The sequence below is a fragment of the Protopterus annectens genome, chromosome 4.part1, assembly GCF_019279795.1.
Source record: "Protopterus annectens isolate FY-2018-M chromosome 4.part1, PAN1.0, whole genome shotgun sequence".
In the NCBI taxonomy this organism is placed as follows: Eukaryota; Metazoa; Chordata; order Ceratodontiformes; family Protopteridae; genus Protopterus; species Protopterus annectens.
In genome coordinates this window covers 834,223,244-834,239,138 of record NC_056734.1, presented here as the reverse complement: position 1 = coordinate 834,239,138, position 15,895 = coordinate 834,223,244, and the positions used below count along the sequence as shown (strand labels likewise).

Below are 15,895 nucleotides of genomic sequence, written 5' to 3'. Positions count from 1 at the left end.
CACATCCACAAAACAAACTGCTCCAGAAACACTAGCGCCAAGGACCTGAACTTTGCCTGTCACACAAATAGAATATTGGAGACACAGATATGCCTTTCAAAGGATCCCCATCCACATCCCTGACAGTATTTAAACAAAACGTTGATCCTTGCATGGAAACTGTAAAAAAATCACTCCTTATCTGGTCCCCATGTCTCTGATGGACAGAGACTGACAGCAAGTAAATTAATTCCCAACCAACATACCACCCCCCCCCCCCCCAACATAACTTTTAGTTAACTCCTTATTAAAACACACACTCCATATAGGTGTGCAAGGTACTAATGAACAAAACTGCATTGGTTTGCATGGCTAGGCTTATAAAGACCATGGTAGTGGTCATTAGCCTAAACCTATGAACCTATAAAATGAATTATCTTTTTGGCATTACACATTTATACTCTACATTTTCTATGATAATTAAGGGCCCCTCTCTCTCTACAGTATGAGCAAGCCTTGCCAGCAGTTCTTAGCTTCAACTGCCTTATTTACAAAATAAAACTTTGCAAATTAAATATGATTCGGAGCCACCTCACACTTTCAAAGTCTTTGGGACTACATATACAACTTCTTTTGCATCTGATACCCATTATCTGTTATTTTAGTGCATCATCTAGTGCATAATCTTTACTACAATCTTTCAATTATTTATTATCATTAACCTATACAATAGCTACAGAGAATTTTAATTTAGAGGATTTCCTATTTAATGGGCACTTAAAGCTATGCCTAAGTTATTATACGCTTAATTTAGTTTCAGAATTTCAAGATTCCATCCTTGATGAATATGTTGTAACCCCACATTTGGAAAAACTTTAAAGGGAACTCCTGGCTCGTGATAATCAAAAGAGACTCCTTTTATTAGCAGCAAGTCCAAACACTCTGTATAAGATAATACTGACCCTACATACACCTACATCTAGCACTTACCTGTAGAATGAATATATTCTGGAATATAGTATCCATACAGTGATCTGCAAATATTTTTTTTCCACTAGACAATACTTTAGGATTATTGGTTCAGCCCTGGAATAACTTTTCCAATAATCCAACCCAAACAGCCAATACAGTTTTTACCCGTGTACTCATCATTTCATGCCCCCCCCCCCCCCCCAAGTGTACAAACTCATACTTGTAACAAAATCAAGAACCAAGCGCCACACAAACAAGCTACAAAACTATTACCAGAGGAATAAAAAACTTAGTTTAGAGAAAATGTTACTTAAAATGAAGGAGAGCACTAGGAGACAGGGGGTCTACCTTCAGTTTTAAGCATAAACCATGAAATTATACAAGATGATACTGATGATTGGTGACATGAGTAAAATTTCTTTACGAGAAAATGGCTAGTACTGGCAGTGAATAAAATTCAGCTGCTGGTAGAGATGTTATGGTACAGGTACTTTTCAGCATCTTTTGCCTTCTGACAGTGAATGGTGAGGGAATTTAGGTTTTGACCTTGGGACAGATTTCATTAGTCATCATTACAACCAAATCATTCTAATGCAGTCTCTACTTTCTGTCCATCACTTCCACAACAAAAGGGGCCAACTTCAAGAGCTCTCATTATTACAGCATATTACTACTTTATGCATATAGTCTGAATGAATGATCTCACAGAGATCACAACATCTAACAAAGTTGATGTATGCACTGTAACAGAGAGCCTACAAGCTTTCAAGGTTATTGCAGTTTCCATTTGTGCAAGCCTGAATATAGTTGAAAGCACCCATGTCAGGAATAGCACAGAGGTCAAATTAATCTAAAAGCCAACAGTGATGTACTTTAACTGATTTGATATCACTGTAATCCAATGTTTTTTTCTTTCTACTACCTTTATCATATATAATATAATTTAATTAACAAGTATTATATACATGAAACACTCTGCTCTGTGCACAGTCTCCTTTGTGATTTCATACATGCCTATTCAAACTACCATTGTTTTATCTGCATTCTTTCATCATGCATATTAACATTTACTGGAACTTTATATATGTATTTTTGTTGCTTTGTAATCAATACTAGTACAAGTAATTTTGTTGTATATACAAATGATTCGTTTTTAATTATGTAATGGAGCTTTTCACCCTGGGCCTCCACTGAAAATAGGCTCCTGGCCCACTCTGACACTCCTGGTGAACAAATAAAAATAATAAAACACATTACACCAAGGTGTCTTTCTTTTCCAATTCTAAATCTCCATACTCTCCACCTTACCCCTGTACAGACTATGGTCATTTCATCTGAAAACAAAAAACACTCTACTGATTTGATAATATTAAGAAGATACTTCTTACGTGAGACTGGAAAACTCTGCTTCTAAGAAGCAATATTTAGAAACGTTGGCAGTACTTTTATGAAAAAATATAAATTAATTCTAAACAAGGATTCTTTAATTATATTCAGACAACTAATAATAAGTATTCAAATTCATGTTTTGGAACACCCACAAATCTCTACGAAAAAGTCTGCATTTAATATTTATAAAATTCCTTTAAATAACAAATCTTATTAAATTCAAAATCTTCCATGTTAGAATGCAAAAATTACAATTCCGTTGAGAAGACATACTAGAAAAAATATATAGCTTTTGGTATCAATACTAGACCAAAGAATTCCTTACTACAATTTGTTTTAAAATAATACATAACAAAGGGTGAACATTTTGAAAAAAATCAAGTAAGGTTCTCAGTTCTACAGGACTTCATCTCTGTTGCTTTACTTAAAGGGACCCTGTCATTTCCTCAAAGTAAATTTTACCAGAAAGGGTACCACCAGAACACCAGGCCAATTTATAATTCAACATACAAGATAACAGAGATTTTACACAACTTATTTAGGAAAATGTATTTATTTGCATAGATGACCTGCACCATGGCTCCCTTGAAAGACCCGGGCAGTTATACAAAGATTGCTCTGTAGTAAAGTGCTGGTGCTATCTTGCAGCTTATGGTATCAATACATTGTCCAGTATTACAAGCTTCCTGTACATAAATTTAGCACTTTGTCAGACCCAAGGACTTTTGGACTTTTACTACAGCTCCCACAAGTTGGGGGCTTTACTGTTGATTTCTCCTTCAAGAATGTTGAGATCTTCCCTCTGCTCATAACAAAGCTGCACAAGTGCCAGTTGCATGTAGCAACAAAAATTTATCAATGAGGTGACTGTTGCATACAACAGATCATTGGTGCACACAGGAAAGAAACCCCCTACTTATCAGGGGGAAATCATAAAACAGGAGTTTAGGTTACAGCCAGATCTGGAGTGCTCTAGTCAACATTCAAGACAGTTTAATGTTCACCCTGCTGGAAGGCTAGACCTTTACAAATTACTCCTAGAAGCAGGTTGGTATACTCCGCATTCAGAGGTTTGTATTTAACAGGTAAAATGGAGTGTGCCTTGGTATCTAACCCTATGAACAGGTGGCCTACCGAAAATAATATTTTAGAAGATGCTTGACAGAATCACAGGATCAACTGCTCTATGCACAAGCAAGTTTAATTCTGATGTGGTCATTAACTACCATGTTGCCCAAGTTTTATACAAGTGGAACAATGACCTTCATTTTAGCTTCCTGATCTCCAAGTTTCTAATTAGTTGTTGTCTAGCTATGGCATATAAAGTTTCCAATACTTAGAATGAAATAAGAAAGCTAAATAGTATCATGTGAGCACCACCCGGGCATAAAGGCCACTTTGCTTTACGGGAAGCTTGGAGTTACTGGAGAACTACTTCAGAGTCTGAACAGTAATGATGAAACTGTCCAATGTTGTTGTGTCTTTCGGCTTTTCCCGGTTAGGGGTCGCCACAGCGGAACTCCGGTCCGCTAATGATTGGCAGTAGATTTTTTCGTGCCGAGTTGCCAGCTCTGACGCACAACCTTCAACGAAGGTACGCCCATTCACGCAGGTCTCCACACAGAAGACGCTCTAGCTGAGAAACGAACAGGACGTTGTACTGTGAGGCGACAACGCTACCGCAGCACCACCACCGCAGCTATGAAACTGTCTAATGTAAAAGTGAAAATTCTGTAACATGGCAGTAAGAACCATTACAAGATCAGGATCCCTTAATGGTAGCATGCAATCTGATGATTTAAAAGATCTCAATTTCAGAAAAGAAACATGAAAAATAACATGGTGACAGTAAACGTAGTTTGTATGCAATCCCAACATGCTTGGTTTGCACAGTATCATTGTGAAATGGCTTGTCAGAATGTAATAGTGTAACCTATTATCTGAAGTGAATACTGCAAAGTTAAGTACTATTTTGTGCCCCAACTTTACATAGTTCACGTCCTAATGAATACGTGGAGCAATATACTATTTCACATCTATAGAAAAAGACAGCAGAACATCCTGCCAATACCAGACCATAATGCATAACAGTCATAAACCATGCACCATTTGGACAGTAAGCAGACTTGTATACCAAATGGTTTGCAGGATTCTGGTAATTTCAACAAACCACTGCCAACACAACTGCCAAAAAAACAACTGTCCAAAACACTGATTACTGTTATGTATAGGAATGAATCTATTTCATTTTATTTTGTAGATGCGCTTTGTGAAAAGACTTGTTCTACATTAACATACGCATTGTTAAATGACGCAAGTATCAGTTACATGAACTGCATGTCTTCTGAAGCTGCAGTTAGCCAGTTACTAAAATGTTCTCTTACAAAGCAGGACACAGGTTTGTAATTTCTATCTGCATGGAGTAAGGGTGTGTACTGCCACAGTTGGGGCCGATTTGAATTTGGAAGTAGACAAGTGTTACTGTAGCTCTGAGGCTCATCATAAGTGAACAGCGTGCCCTGTCACATGTCACATGTATACATGTACACTGTATGACCAAAGGCTAGCTTATGTCTGCACAACTGCACTAAACTAACAGATCCCTTGGGCATGTCTGCCTAGTACCTTGATGTGGTACACAGTTGTCATATGACAGAACATGTCACAGTGGAGAACTATCTAGACACCATATTGTGTTACAAGAGTCCATGTAGAGTTAACTACCTTGTTGCAGTACACTGACATCTCAGAATTGCAAAAACTGTGCATTGTACCTTTGGGCATACTCTGGGTAGAGCAATAATCAGGAAGCTGCTGTACAACACGAAAAAATCCTGTTTAACACCCCTCCCCTCTTCCCAGACTGTCTTTGGCTTTTCAGAATTTGGGAGCCAAATCTTAACTAAACGCACAGCAAGAAAAAACAGTGACACATAACTTATAAGGTTCCAAGAACCTGAATCACAGATAAACAATGACTCAGGAAAAAAGATAACTTTACTGGACAACAGCAGAAATAATGAGTGAATTCCAGAAGGCTAATACTACAGAATTAACAAAAATAGGACTAAAATGAAAGCCAAAACAACATGGTGCTCTATGTGGAGCAAACCTTTTTTGGAGATTCTGCTGTCAACTCACACCGCAACAATGAAATGAGCATGGTTATAATGGCAGAACATGAATACAGGAGTCTGACATTACTATTTAAGGCATGTCAAACTCCCATCACTGTTTATCTACAGCCTTCTACTTAGCTGTTTCACTGCTACACCTTTCATCATATGGCCATTTTAATTTTAGTACTACAACTTCTGTCAGGTGGAAGAATTGCACGATACCCTTAACTATACACTTCTAATGGCACTCTTTCATTGGGTGCACAAAAGAAAACACTACCCTTTAACTGTACAGTTTCTATTTTATCATGCATTAACAACAAATAAATATACATCATTTACCTGTACAGTTGACAACTACTTTATCTAATGAAGTCTTAACTATGTTTCACTTTCAAACCTATCATAATATGCACAAAAACTGACACTGCTTTATCTGTACAGTTTCAATGCTACACCTGTCTTCAGGTGTAGTCACTGCACAATGTCCTTTGTCAGGACAGTTTCAGTACTACACCTTTTAACCACTTGTATACATGGGCAATGCCTCATTGTGCAGTTAAACTGCTACACCTTTCAACAGGTGTAGAACAAGCACATCATTTTCCACATAGAGTCTTACTTCTACACCTTTCATCAGCTATACCATGCCATATGACCCTTACAGTTTCAATGATACAACTTCCACCAGGTGAAAGCATTGCAACATACACTTCATCTGTAGCGTTGTCAATGCACCTCTCATTAGGTACAGATATAGGTGACACACTACGCTTCATATAATCAATTTCATTGCTATATATCTTTCATCATACGAAAGACCACTATTTGATGTGGAAGCTTCACCGCAAAACCACTGCCCTTTACCTGTACCTTTCATCAAGTGTAAACAATGAGTAACATCCTTTACCTGCACAGCTTTGATGTTAAACCTTCTGTCAGGTGTGCATATTGGACAATGCCTCTTACTGTACAGTTACATTGCTTCACCATTCCTCGGTTGTAGGCAACAGACAAATATCCTTTACCTGCACAGTTTCAATGATGTACCTTTCATCAGGCGTAAACAAGAAACATTACACTTTTACTTCTAATGTGTTGCTATATAGTTCTATGGTTAATCCCCTATTGTATATAACATTTGGACAAGAGTCTATTTTTCTGCAACTGTTGGTAAAGACTAAAATATTTTGGAAATCCTGTACAGATTCCTGACCTTCAAGAACCTCATACATAATCCTCTTTTCACATGTGTACACAAGTGTCTCCCAGAAAATCACCACGTTAAACATCAAACCAACATCCATCTGCTGTAATCCTCATACAGTGAGAGAGCTCCTTACGACAGTGCAGCTTGTTTTTTCCTTTGTCATCTTTTCACATCATCTGCCTCACTCAAGCTAGGAAACCATGACACTGCAGCAAATCAACAATCAAGAGTTACTGTAACCCAGACTACCCTAATCACAGCTACAGTTCAAATACTAGTTAACATACAGCAAAGGAAAACATCTGACACCCTTGATCAAATGTAGTAGTAACATGAAAAAGTAAAAAACTGATCTCACTTCAATTAGTGTTTCAAAGTCTCACCAAAAAGCTGAACCTCCCCCTCCAGTACGTTAATTCTATGGACTACCTTAAAAACCTACATAAATTATAGAAAATGACAGTCAACTGCTATTGTTCAAAGGTGTAACTTGTTAATGGTTAAACCGAATGTTACTTATTCTCATAGTGTTATGTGATGTATTTATACATTACACATTGGGTGAGCAGAATCAAACAGGATCCGTAACTTTCAAATAAACAAAGATCCCAAATGAATTTCAAAGGGTTGGCCCCAGTAGAGAGATAACATAAAATGCAAGTCTGAACCCCTGAAATGTACACTCTGGTTCTGAGCTATCCCACTTATAAATTAAGACTTGTATTTTGAGAAAATGGCAAACAATGAGTTTACTTCTACTATTCTGATTTAATGCTCTAACTTTCATAAACTACACTTAAAACGGATACACATATCTATAAATAATAAAATCTGCAAATAAGTTTGCATTATGTATCTCTGGCTGGATCAGCATATAATCCATACTGTTTTCTCACTTTAAACAGTAGTATTTTTCAGTTGCTCTTTGAACATTGTAATTTATTATTTTTGGTGCTTCCTTACAGTCCAGGTCATGGCTGAAAATGGTCATTTGAGCAGACCACCTACTCATTTATTAAAAATATAAAACATTTAATGACTAAAATCTGTAAAAATTAAACTACTGAGCATAACATTTTAGAAGCTAAAAACAAATGCACCTTATGGAAATCTATCTACAATGTTACTTGAGTATACAGCAAGTCAGGCCACTATGTTCAGTTGTTTTTACTGACCTGACCAAATGATTCTGTTGTCAACCATCTCCATTTGCTAAGCAAACTCCCTGCCCTAAGGCTTTTTACAGACTGAAATGGTTCCCGTGCAAACTGTAAACCAGAGAACAAGTAAAGGCTATAACGACTTGCCCAGACTGTTGAGCTGTAGAACTGCATTTAACAGCAACTGATTGCAGCCATTTCTCAACACCTTCCTTTATGAGTTCTACTTGCTTTAAGTGCATCTTGTTTCACAGAAAAAACACAGCAAAATGTAATCACAGGGTCCCAGACCTTCCAACAGTAGCAATACAATTTTAACAAATTGAAAAAACTATCTCCAACCAGAAAACATTACGTAAACTCAGCCATGTAAATCAAACACACATACAATAAACTTTCTTTACTGAACAATTTTTTTGTATTACAAATTCACATTAAAATGCATTCACACATGCACATTGGAAACGATGACAAAACCTATTACTGAACCACAGATCAAAAGAATTCAAAAGTGTTTTGCCCCTCAGACGTGTACTTCAATTCCTGCTTCTGACAGGGCATGTTGCTTTATGACACTATACAGTTCCTGCATTTGTCACAGCCATTTGCTAAAGCACATACTTGCTTTTCTACCCTGTTATACAACACTTTCACCTTAATTTCTGTTTTCCTTTAACACACAAACTAAAAGCAATATCAAAGATATACAAAACACACTCAGAAATCAGGCTCCATGAACTGTATACATTTTTCTAATAAGCGTTAATTAACAGCATATTCTCAGAAAACGTACTCATGGAAACTTGTCTTAATGTCTTGACCTTAGCTCCAAGAAAAGTAATGCATCTATTTGAATACTTAAAAATGTGTATTAATCTCTCTTATTTAAACAATTCTCCAAATTTTTCCTTCCAGTGCTGTATTTTAACTGGTCTACGAATACATATATTACGCAATGTATATCTAAAATTAAAACAAATATTATATATATATATATATATATATATATATATATATATATATATATATATATATATATACATATATATAAATATAACGTTAAACAAAAATAAATACATTTGGACAAAGCTAAAATTAACGGGGGGGGGGTAAAGGGGTAAAAAAATGGACAATTTATAAATATCGCACTTAAAAAGTTTAGAATAAGAGGTTTTGTATTTTCCGAGGAGTGTGAAATCTGAAACTCAAATGTATACATGTACACTGTATGACCAAAGGCTAGCATATGTCTGCACAACTGCACTAAACTAACAGATACCTTGGGCATGTCTACCTAGCCATTACTTAGGAACTTCAACCCTGAGCAATTTGCTAGCAAAATCAAAAATGTTGTGAGGAACAGACCAAAAATATAAGGCAAAATTTGGACACTGAAGATGGAGGGAAAAATCCCAGCTAAACACAAATCTGCAATCTGTGTTTTGCTCTTGTAATCACTGCAAAAGACTGACTTAGTTTGCCCGAAGAGGGTGTTGCTCTCCTGTATGTTTTTGCACCGCCCCCTTTTACTTCACCCCTTCCATTCTGCCACCTGAAATAGAATTGGCTCTACAACTGCACAGTACTCCTGTACACTGCTCACTTCTGCACAAACCTAAATGTCTTAGCTTTAAAATGTGGTACCTCTCGGATCCCACTCCTAAATCTATTTGTAAGCCAATGACTGGATGCACTTCCCATTTCCTGTAGCTCAAAGGTTGAAAACTTTTTTTACGTCATACACCAATACATCCATATTCATGACTGCATCCATAAACAAATTTCCTTGTACCATTTACTGCTCTACGCTGATTCGAAGTGTGCTTTAATCTTAAGTTCTAATACTGTAATGGCAAACATTACGTAAACCATATCGCTTGATGGTTCGTTTTGTCCAAACACACTCCCCAAACATTTGAGGGGGTAAGCAAAACAGGGCCCTCAAACTCAAGAATGGATGCCCCTTATTTCCACAGACTTCCCAAATAGCAGTGTTTTGAGCACGGGATCTGCACTTCTCCTACCGAGTGAAGATGCAATGCTTAACCTAAAGGGGTCTAAGCCCCCCCACTGCGCCTGGTTGAGTACTTACTTTAAAAAATACCTCTCGCCTGTGCGGGTGAACGCCATCTCCCAGCCAGGGGGCAGGGGGAGTTCGTCGGTCACGTCGTACGACTTCTGTCGAGGGTGAACGTGTGCCTGAGCTGGGCTCGGGGTGCCACTACTGCTGCCGGTTCCGCTGCCACCGCCACTAGTACCGATCTGCATGGTGGCGGGCGACGAGAAGGAGCGGCCGTGTTGAGGAGCCGGCCGGGGGGGCTGACTTCCCGAGTCCGTGCTCGACTGCCTGGAGTGAGACCCAGAGTCAGGCTCCGTAAAGAACGACTCCGGCAGAATTTTCTTCCTCCAAGAGCTCGGTTTCGGGTTCATTACAGAGTTAAAAAGAGCCTCCAAATCTGTATCAAGGTCCTGGGTGACATGAATCACTTGCTGTCCTGGAGGAGGAAGGTTGTTTGGATTCATTTTGAAGTTGTAAGCGCACTTCTTAACTGGTAAATCCACACGTAAAAATATCCAACTATGGTCCGAGTCTTAAAATTTGAAGGAAGCACTTTTCAACCCCCAAAAGAGTCCTCGAAAATTCAGAATGCACAACTTTCCGGTTAGGACCGTAGGATTCCCTGAAGTTTTGAAACTTCAGAATAAAAGTTTTACTTCTGTTAGGAACCCGAACCCTTTTAAAAACAGTACAGTCACAGTTTATAATTCAGATTTACTGAATTAATGTTCAGGCAACCCTCTCTAATCGCCAAAACTTCTTACTTTTCCCGTCAGTTTCCAGCCCTCGACTTCATGGCTGTAAAACTTTGTTTCGGGACAGGGTTGGGAAAAAAAAAGTGTGCAAAAGTGAACTTCGCTGGAGGCAGGGGGCGGTGCTTAGCAACCAGGTCCCCGGTCTTTGCATTATTCATAAGATAAGGCCAATCCCAAAGAGCAGTGATTTACCGGAATAGAAGTCAACACAACCCAGCCCCCTCCCCATGTCAGGGGGTCTTAGTCACTAAAGTATCCTGCACAAACCATGGGACACCGCGCCTGTCAGTCCCCTATTTGCTAACACAGTGTTATTACTCTGCACAGATCGAGTAAGTGTGCTATAAAGTTACAAACTTTAGAAAGTTGCCTCACAAAAAACGACTTTAGTGTCGCCAAAGGCGAACAGAAACAATAAACAATGACTGGAGTTAGTGGTGATAAAAGTAGAAGGTCAAGTGAAGTGGACTAAGTAACTTTTCTGCAGGACTAAAAAAAAAACTGTTTTGAAACCAGTTAGCAACAAAGACCCCCAGTGCTTTAGTCGCTCCTCAGGCCCCTGCAAAGCGAACCAATGGCTGCGCCTGTCATCCCCATATTTGGTAGTGCGGGAATCTAACTCCTTAAACAGTAGGCGAGCCCTCCCTCGCATCCCCATCCCCCATTTCTGGAAGTAACTTCGATATGGCTATGTGGCTGAGCACAATTATTTCCTCAGCAGTAGTGAACTTTTTATCCTGTATGTAGAAAGATATTTCCGATGGGGATGAAAATGAGTGAAGTGTTACAGTAATAGGAGTCGCTGTACTGCTGTCTTTGCCTCAAATAAGGTTATCATTCCACTGGGAAAAATATAGTTTATTCCAAGATCTTGGAAGATGGTTATTACGATTTGCGGAATGATTGATTCGATAAAATGATGCATTTTAGTTGTGCAGTAATTTGCTTTATGGTAGGTATGTTTCCTCGTAATTGCATTTTGAAGCTTTAATTTTGCTGTGCACCATAGATTAGAAGTGTATAGCAAGCAGAAGGCACCACATTGCGTCACGAAATAACTTTTTGATTGGACATACTTTAGAATCTAACTTTAATAGCTACTTTCTGATTAGGGCTGCTTTTAGAGTTTGGGGCCTCCAGCAGATCCACGTCAGTCAGAGTGACCATCAGTAGGATTAATGAAACGCTGAAAAAAATCAACATTACCAGAATGAGTAGGACCCAAATAAACAGCAGAAGGGGGAGAGGGGTTGTTACAACAACTGCCAAAGTAAGGAAGAAAGGGAGACAAACTTCTCATCGAATGATGACACTTAGCAATCAAAATAATTGGTCATGGCCCATTCATTTATTTATTTCACATCTGTTTACCGGGAGAGTCCGACTGGGCAGATTGCCCATTTTCAGCACCCCGGGGAGAAAAGCTCCATACAGTACAAAAATTAACAATACAGAAAGATACACATATTAATGTTCTTAAAAATATACATGCAAAATATGCATAGGAATAATCCATAGAGAAAAGCATCATATAGTACAAGATTAGCAACACAAGAACGTAAACATACAAATATACTTAAAAAAATATTCAAAGCTTGTATAAGAAATTATCCATAGAAATTAGAGTAGAAAGTAGTTATAAGGAAAATAAACTGTTACCTCCCTTAATGAATAATTGTAAGATCAAATGAAACACTTGACAAACCCGTATCTGTGTGTGTGTATATATGTATATGTATATGTATATATATATATATATATATATATATATATATATATCTATATACACGTATATGTATATATATGTATATATATATATATATATATATGTATATATATGTATATGTATATATATATATATATATATATATATATATATATAAATAAGGAATATGTGCAAAAGCCTTTGCGAGGTATTTAGGGTAGAGCAAGATATCTGATCTAGTGGGTGGTTATCCTGGGTCTGAGCAGGTACACTTCCATTAGCTGGTTAGGTAAGACCAGAGAAGGATTTTATAGTTAAGTTTATTATCTAGGATCTGGATTTCTAGAAGAAAGGTGTTCTATATTTTTGCAATGGCAGTCCTGAGTTTGATTCCCATGGCTCCCATTGCCTTTTGTGTGCCACTGAACAAGTCATCTAACAATGTGGTGTGTTCCTGTGCTGAACCTGAACTGGGTCCATGTTGATCTGAAATGGATTTGTATATATCAGTGCCGTACCCCATTAACAACATTTTTTTTACCCACTGCTTCATTGTTTTATTTAGACATTGAATATTTCATGTGTAATATCCATGTGTGCTTTTTTCAAATATTGGTATGTTTGCCTTTTTGCAGTGCTCTATAAGTATGTCATTGTCTGATTTCCTCTACTTTATTGTAGGGTCGGAAAGTAAAAAAAAAGTAAAATATGATGAAGTTGGCAGTATGCAACCTTTTTTTTTCTCTTCGTGATATTCAGCATTACAAATACCATATGTTATATGGTGTCAGAAGCAATCACAAATAAGCTGTGTCATCTTTTGTTTTAGAAATGTCTGTAGAACCAAAGCTGAAACCAAAATGGTAGTAGATGCACGATAAATGAAATCCAGTGCCAGAAGTATATAAAAAATGCTTCTTTAATAGACCATAAGCTGCAATTCACATTAAGCGCTTTCATCCACACTAAGATGGACTTCATCAGAATAACTGACAATATTCGTTAACCGATTTTGAAAACTTTTTGGCACCAAAAGTCGCTCAACTTACAAATTTTAAAGAAACATAATGTCTATTTTCATCATCTTGACCATTCATGTAAACCACAATACTAATACTCATTCCCTATCAATCCATCCATAAATTTCCTTAAACTTCTATAAAAATAGGAACGAAGTGTATAACATACATTACATATATCAAATGTATAATATAAAAATATAAAAGTTTATAAATATACATGTATAAAAAATATATATGTTTTGATTGAATAAAACTGTATGAAACTGTATGAAAATTAATAGGCTGAGAATCATAGTTGAGAGGCTGAATTTATATATTGACCAATGAAATATATGTATGAAACAATCTTAACTAACCTTGTTTACACTGTAATAAATATAACGTTATAAGTGAATAACCTTATTTACACTGTAATAAATATAACATTATAAGCGAATAATGTTATATTTATTACAATGTAAGTAAGGTTAGTTATGATTGTTTCATACCTATATTTCATTGGTCAATATATAAATTCAGCCTCTCAACTATGATTCTCAGCCTATTAATTTTCATACAGTTTCATACAGTTTTATTCAATCAAAACATATATATTTTTTATACATGTATATTTATATATGTTTATATTTTTATATTATACATTTGATATATGTAATGTGTGTTATACACTTCATTCCTATTTTTATAGAAGTTTAAGGAAATTTAATTTAATTTTAATTTAAGAAGCATTTTTTATATACTTCTGGCATTGGATTTCATTTATCGTACATCCACTACCATTTTGGTTTTAGCTTTGGTTCTACAGACTATTCTGTTGTTGGTAGCTGCTTCCGTGTATTTCCTTTGTTTTAGAAATGGTGCAGCTAAAGCCAACAGAAAACTCCTCTTTCCAGAGTGATTTGCACAGAGCTGGAAATTGTGGTTCCATGCATGGTTTCTGCATGTCTTCAGTGGAAGAAACTCTGAAAGTTTATAATATATTTGAGTTTCAAGAGACAGCGAGAGAGATAAATCCAAAATACTGCATTGATGAGACAGAAGCTTCAGAGCTACTGTGAGCTGAGAAAAAAATGTTATATCTACCATTTGTTCCTCGTGAAGGTATAAAGTCACACCAAGTCTGCTGGCACTTATTTTGCTGAAATAAAGAATCAGACAAAAGACTGTGAATTTGGAGAGTTTTAAAGAAACAAGCAAATGACTATGATTTGGTCAGCAACATGATTTATTAGCCCAAGATAAAATCATTAGTGGTTTTAGAAATTATCAAACATGTGGCAGATTGTTGAGAGAATTAAATTTTATGTTAAATTACATAATTACATCTGATATGAGCAGACCAGGTGAGCATACATTATCAAAATTAAAAGAGTTCACAGAAGAGTTAGAATTGTGTAAACTTACTGCTGTAAGATCTATGAAGGGTGTAACTACAAGCACGATAAAGGTAAAAGAGATAACTTACAATTGTGTATAAGATATGGAAAGAAAATAATTTTGTTAAACTGTGCAGAATGAGAAACAACATACATACAAGAATAAAACCTTCAGATTATTGTTTGCACAGATAAACACACAATCTATGGTTTATTACATTGTGTATATTCAGTCTGCCTGTTTTTTATTTTACTGTCTTCCTTGCCACAGATTAGTTGGTTGCAATGATAATGTTATTTTGGTTCATGCTCTTTAAAGCTGCTGAAACTGAATGACGTGGAACAAATGGATATGATTAAAAAACAGACTAACTAAGGGGTGGAAAGGTGTGCTAAATGTTGTGAAGCTAAGTACAATTTGTATGATCCACAATGTAAGAGCTGTTTGCATAATAATATTTCAGAGTTTTGAATTTGACATAATTGTATAGTGATACTACTGATATATTACTTACTTCTACAGATGCTTAAATTGCATTTTTTCTGTAATCCTCTATTGTAAAGGATTTATTTTTTGTAGTATATGTTTATTTATATATATATAGATGTATCTATATATCAACATGTAATTTGCTAGAGTTTTCATCCCGGCCCTCCACTGAAAATACATCTTGCCCAGTTGGACTTTACTGGTCAATAAACACAAATAAAAATAAATAATAAAATAAATATCTTATAAAGTTATAAAATAAGCACCACCCAATTTGTAATTTTCAAAAATTATGTCTACCATGTCAAAAGCAAATTATTCTCTCTGCTTAATACTAATCAGGAAATTGGCAAATTAAGCTTGAAGCTACCATTTAAATTTGCCTTTGGACATATACACATTTCACAAACTTACTTTTGGTACTTTGTCAGTACCTGAAGTATTCAGAAAGTTGTTGCACAATTAGTTTGGGGCTTTGTGGTGTTGTGAATATTTATGAAATACTAATGTGGTCTCCAACCAAAGAACAGCAAGTGACTAAGAACAACTTCCAGCTGAACAAAAGTAATAGCAGCATTAGCAAAACAGATCTGCAATATATTGGACATGCCTTAATGCTTAAACACTTGAAACCAGGTAGTGAGAAAGTCAGTGCAGTG

General features: G+C 36.4%; 1 protein-coding gene across 5 annotated transcripts in view; it reads right to left on the bottom strand.

The window, feature by feature from the left end:
- WWTR1 (WW domain containing transcription regulator 1) overlaps positions 1 to 10,750 on the bottom strand; it is an 837,533-nt gene extending 826,783 nt beyond the window's left edge. The window contains exon 1 of one of the 5 annotated variants that reach the window (XM_044070605.1): positions 9,922 to 10,750. In XM_044070605.1, coding sequence (XP_043926540.1) covers positions 9,922 to 10,352 — 431 coding nt within the window. In that variant the 5' untranslated portion in view covers positions 10,353 to 10,750. The remainder of the gene's footprint in view (positions 1 to 9,921) is intronic. The other 4 variants (XM_044070607.1, XM_044070606.1, XM_044070608.1 and 1 more) reach the window with 4 other exon arrangements.
- Between the last annotated feature and the right edge of the window lie 5,145 nt (positions 10,751 to 15,895).